The 6000-nt window shown below is 55.0% G+C and overlaps 1 protein-coding gene across 4 annotated transcripts in view; it reads right to left on the minus strand.

The window, feature by feature from the left end:
* ARHGEF7 (Rho guanine nucleotide exchange factor 7) overlaps window positions 1-5702 on the minus strand; it is a 129902-nt gene extending 124200 nt beyond the window's left edge. For all 4 annotated transcript variants that reach the window (XM_044913503.1, XM_044913502.1, XM_044913504.1 and 1 more), the window contains exon 1: window positions 5538-5702. In XM_044913503.1, the coding sequence (XP_044769438.1) occupies window positions 5538-5702 (165 nt within the window). The remainder of the gene's footprint in view (window positions 1-5537) is intronic.
* Between the last annotated feature and the right edge of the window lie 298 nt (window positions 5703-6000).

The raw sequence follows: 6000 nt of genomic DNA on the forward strand, positions 1-6000 counted from the left end.
CCATTGTGAGAATTAGAAAGTATTCCTGGATTTGAGCGGCCTTGAGGTTCCAGTCCTGGCTTACAAGTTTTCCTGGCCACAGCAGGAAACGTTTTCAGGGTCAATTCATAAAATAATCACACCTACTGTGTACTGAGGACCTACTCTGTGCCCAGCACTGCACGAAACCCCTCACATCCACGCCCTTACCCCCTTAATGACCCTATTGCCCCAGGAGCCCATTCCCTCCAGGCAGGCATCATTAATCCAGTGTTTGGGTGGAAATTAAGACTCCAAGAAATTAGAGACGTTGCCCCAGGTCACACAGCAAATGGGGGACTCTGGAACACATATGGGGACCACCCCTCTTAAGAGTGGCTCTGGGAGGGCCCAGTGGGTCTTGGGGGCCCCTGGCAGAGTTGAGTGCCCAAGAGACGCTGTGTCTTTGCTACCTTCTACTGATGATGACGCACCCCCGGGCGATTCCAAGCCGGAGGAGCAGAGACGGGCCCTCGGCAGACAGTGTTAGACATGCCCCTGGGGTCCGTACGCATACAGCCCACGGTTTCACATCTCAGTAGAGACGCACACCAGTAAACCCAGGGTCCGCAAGGCCCGGGGGCCCCTGAGGACGATCAGATGCCAGAGCAGGAGCCCACCGGATTCCTCAGGGCTGACCCCCCGTGAGAGACGAGAACGGGCAAGGGAACGTCCCGACCAGGCGGCAGCCTGAGGGCGGTGCTCTCCCGAGCCACCTGTCCTCGTCCCAGGTGTGGCTGAGCTCCCCGCGAACCAGGCAGGAGCGTGGCTCCCATCCCGACAGCCCCAGCAGCAGGCACCCCTGGGTTGGACTCTTCTGCCCCCGAGTGCTGTCTGGGCAACATGGGCACGGCAGGCTGCTGGGCCCCCGTGTTCTCGCCTGGGAGACGGGGGTGACACGAGGCGCGACACGAGGTGCCCCGGAGAAGCAGCTCAGCACCCTGTCAGCAACGCGGGGCACACCGTCTCTTTACGAGAGAGGTATCCAGAGGTGAGGCGGGCGTGCTCAAGGGGAGGAGGGAGGGAGGCCACTGCGGGCACTATTTCTATTAATAGAAAGAGGTCCTGGCACAGCACCAACGCCAGACTCTCCCGGAGGACTGAGAGGCCACTGCCCGGGACCGCAGGCCCTCTTGCTCCCCCTGCGCTCCCAAACCCAAGTCAGACGTCCCTGAGTTAGCACACCACGGGCCAGGCCGGGGCAGGCCACGGCGCTAGCGTGGCTCTTGGCAAATCACTCTCCGCGTCCCCCGTCTACACCGAATGCAGGTTTGTCTGCTTTACTGTGGAATGAGCCAACAAATGCAGTGAATTTCCTCCTGCTCTGGGCCTAAAGCCCAAAACAAGAATCGCCCTGGTGCGGGGCTGAGAGAGGACTTTAAAATCATGTGCTTCAAAAGCAGATGTTTATTATTACACTAACTATTCTGGAAGCTTTGTTTCATTAGAAGGAACTTGATAGAACCAATAATTCAGTTTGCAAAGTTTAAAGAAGTCTCCTTAAAAACACAGTCAGGACATACCGTGTTCTGTAAGTTTTCTCTACGAGTGCTTTCCCAGGCGACCAACCGGGATTCACAAACGGTTACAGGGTGTGGGCTTTGGAATCTTGACTCCAGAGCCAGACCCTCGCCAGCACGCCACCCTGCCTGCGCTGACCTCATCCTCAGGGCGAAGGGCCCAGGAAGAGGCAAGCTCCCCACAGTGGGCACTCAGAACTGCTGTCCAGCGGCCGCTGACCTCACTCCCTCCCCCACCCAGCCCCAGAAGTCCCAGCACTGATCAGAATGCAGGCCACACATCAATCAGGAAAAAGCCATTTTTCCTCCTATGTCATATCCGAATTCGCTGATTTTCTGCAGACCTGCAGAAGACCACCTAGGGTTGCCAGATGACAGTCTGAGGAAATGCAAACCATATTCTAATCCACATGTCAGAGAAACCGTCAGAGGTGGGGCCGCTCAAACTCCTTAATTCCTGCCCCTTTGCACGTACAGCTGACTTTCTGATTTCGTTTCCTTCGGCCTCACACCGCTCCTGTTTTCACGGCTTCCTCCTGCTGTCCCCAAAGAACCTGTTGGTCCTTTTATCTCCCACAGATAGCATCTGGCACCCTGCAAGTAGGTACGTAGTTAATAAATTGGGCTCAGATTTATTATGTGACTTACTATGGGTTGGATTGTGTCCCCCCAAATTCCTATGTTCAAGTTCTAACCCCCAGAAGCCCAGGATGTGACCTTATTCAGAAACAAGGTCGCTGCAGATGTAATTGGTTAAGTTGAGGTCACACTGGGGTCAGGTGGTCCTAATCCAATGACGGTGTCCTTATAAAAGGGGAGGAGAGGACACAGCAGAGACCACAGGGAACACCGTGGGGACTCTGGGCATGTGCTGGACCCCCTTCCCCAGCACCTTCCAAGGGAGCGCGGGCCTGCCCGCACCCCGATCCCGGGCCTGTGCCTCCAGGACTGGGAGAGAGCAGGGGCGTGGTGCAGCCCGCCCAGGCTGGGGCTCTGTTACGGCCCCAGGACACAGACACCCAGCCTGACAACTTAACCCAATCTAAACACTCACATAAACACCCAGGACATCCAGCAAGACAAGAAGGTAGCAGGACTTTCAACTGTGATCCACAGATGTGGATGGAGGGAGCATCTCCCTGGAGCACGTTACCCATCAGTGCGTGTTCTGTGCTCTGGGGCCCAGGGAGAAAGAACCAGGCTCCCTGAGATTCTCACACTGACTCAAGCAACTCCATGTGCCATGTCCATAAGCAAAACTAAAGCAGTGTGTCATGACTCCCATCACGTCAATGCGTTTATTAGTGATGGTCCGCCCTCTAAAACTTGTACATCTTGATTTCACCCTCTGACAAAATAGTCTAAAAAATGTTTAAAGTGGGAATTCATGAGCTCCAGGTAGCAGGGCTCCCTGGATTCTGCAGCCTTTGTGTGTTCCCATCCCAGGAGGGATGAGTGTGAGCAGGTCAGCAAAACATCCCAGCCGTTACCGGAGAAAATCAAAGCGCAAGAGCTTCATACACGGAGATCCGGGAAACCATGTAATCCCACTTTGTCTCCCCTAGAGCAGAGAAGGTGTCGGCGGCAATAATGGAGAGCGTCTCTTTTCTGAACTGCTTGGGTAAAGAGTGTATTCACCGCGCGCCCCCACCACCACCCCCCTCCGTGCCCCTACCTTCCGCCTTAAGAAAAGCAGACTGCATCAAGGGGAACCCGAACAGAGAACTTTTACAGTCTGAACCGAAATGAATGTCCTCGTGGTTCTCCGCCCCTTTTACTGGCTCTGAAGTAGAACAAATGAACATAACGCAAGAAGCACATTAGTACATGTTTTCTTAATGAAAAGCACATGGAAACCCGAGACACCCCAAACTTTCCTTCACTCCCTGCCTTCCCCAGTCTCATGGTCTGTTTCCAACTGTGATGCCGCAGGCTACTCACACCACATGAACCAGTCGTCAGGGTGTCCATGTGGCAAACTGGGGTCAAGTGAAGGCCCTTTCAACTCCCCACAAATATTCAGTGAGGTTTCCAAACGCTCACACAGTTGGGTGAAAGCTGCCCCCCGTGTGCTTTGGGGCTCACAGTATTTGCTGTGCAAACTCAAAGAAATACCTCTGCTTAAGAAATGCAGCAGCTCATGAAACTGCAGAAACCCCAGGTTTTTTAGAGGCAGAGACTGGCTAATATTTTACTCCAAAAACCTACCTTTGAACCAGAGAATCAGGAGCTCTGTCTATAATTTGTGCCTTGACGTGAAACTTGCATTGTGGCAGTGTTAGTCGGAGCTGCGGGGAGGGGGACAGTGGCAGTTGGGCTCCTGCAAGCTAAACCCTGTATTCACTCCTCACTCCTCCCCTCCTTTTAGGAGGGTGGAAGGAGTGCTACAGTTCTGAAAGCAAATCTCAGAATGTACAAGAAAATGATGGTTGAAGTCTGCCAATCAAAGTCATGCAGTTATTAAGCCAAATAACATGCATTGATAGTGACATGTTTTTATCCAGACAGCAGATGAAGTTTCTTAAAGCTTCACTCTCGGTCATGGACAGCATTTTGTAGAAGCCTGTTTGGGTGAACTGAGCGTGCATCCTCAGTGCCCTGCGACATCTGTCTTTTATTACCAGACGTCCTGATATCCAGATGGCAACAAAGTATTCTGAGTGCCCTGAAACGGATTCGGCTCCTTATTCCTGTCTTAAATCATAATTTTATTGTGACATCAGGTTCGCTTACAAGTAACATTTTTATTTCCTGGACAGACAGGCAGCTCTTCACTCTAATACAGATTCTGTTTCCATATATACGTCCCAAGTAAGAAAAATATCTGAAACTAGTATGCATGCAAAATTCATATGAAATAAAACCTTTTATGACCCTTAAAACGCAGCACCAAAACATGCACAAACTTCTAAGATTAAACGTTTTACTTTTTCAAGTCACCTAATTAACATTTTATTAGCAAAGTGTCCGTGTGCAGTTAGGACCAATACAACCCCATTTAAAAAATTAAAGTTTTTTTTCCCCCTAATAATGCTGTGCTTCAGCTTCTACATTTAACACCTTTTAAGTAACTGTTGATCTTAAGATTCTGCACTGGCAAAAAAAAAAAAAAAAAAGGATAAAACTGCAGTGTTTCTGAAATACAGGGATACCTCGTTTTTTAAAAGCACTTCTATGCCCCGGCCCCTGCTTTGTCAGTGTGTGTGAGAGGAAAGCAAACTTTAATCACTCACAGAGGCCAGGGTCAAGGTTCACACTCCAGCCCCGGGGAAACCACCAGCCACGGAGAGAGAAGCAGGGTCTGTGGGACTAGGGATTCTGTTCAAAATCAGGTATGGACCTGAAAACGAAATCTAGAATTGTAAGCCAGCCTCGAAGAGTGCCAGGACTTTCGTGGGTTTGCCATCCTCTGGGCTTGGAGACGTGAGGAATTCTTTCGTGGGGAAGGCAGCAGATCCTGTCACAAGCCGGCCCTCAGCTATTGATTACTGCATCTTTTAAAAATGCACAGCAATCGGTCGATTAGGCAGAGGTGAAACTCTCCTACAATACCACCAACAAAAACTGTTCAAACAAAGCCTGGGAGGAAGCCGTGCGCGGCGCTGGAGCACGGTTTTCTGCTCGGGTCACGGAGAGGGGCGACTCCACCTTGGGGCGGAGCGGAGCCGCCGCTCCCCTTCCCCGCGGCCTCCCCGGGGTCGTTCCCCCCGGACGCGGCCGGGCCCCCTTGTCCAGCCGCACCGCACACAATGGCGCCCCGAGCTCCCGCCACCCGGGCCTCGCGCCGCCTGCGCGCCCCCCGCGCGGGCCGCGTTCCCGGGTCCGCGCACAAAGGAGGCGCGTGGGCTCCTCCGCGCCCCGCGCGGCCGCCAGGTGCCGGCGCCCAGCGACCCCGCGCCCGCGCGTCTCCGCGCATCCCCGGCCGCGGCGGGAACCAGGCGCGGCGCCCACCGCCCGCGGCCTGTGCGCCGCGGGGGTGCGAGCCCGGGCGGCACTTACTTTCTCGATGGTCCCGGGCAGCAGGCGCTCCAGCAGCCTGCAGAGGACCACCCCATCCTTCAGAGACGCCTGCAGGAAGCCCTCCGGGTCCGAGATGGTTTTCTTGGGCGACTCCAGCACCCCCAAGGTGATGAGCCACGTAACGGTCTGCTCGGCGGAATTCATAGCGGCGGCGCGCCCGGCCTCCCCGCGCCGCGAGCCCGTCTGGGCGCCGTTCACCTCGGAGCGGCCGCGGCCCGGCCGGCTGCGCCCCCCGCCCCCTCCGGCTCGCCCATGGAGAGGCCGGCCCGGCGATTGGCTCGGGCGGCGCCGCGGTCCGGCCGGCTCGCGCTCCCTCGCGTGCGTCCTGGCCGACTGTCAAGTGCCTTTTCATTAGATGCACATGAACCTGCGGCGGCCGCCCGGCGCCGCCCCCGCCGCCGCCTCCCGGCTCCCAGCCGCCGCCGCCGATGACATCACCGCG

The sequence above is a fragment of the Neomonachus schauinslandi genome, chromosome 3 (assembly GCF_002201575.2).
Source record: "Neomonachus schauinslandi chromosome 3, ASM220157v2, whole genome shotgun sequence".
NCBI lineage: Eukaryota > Metazoa > Chordata > Mammalia > Carnivora > Phocidae > Neomonachus > Neomonachus schauinslandi.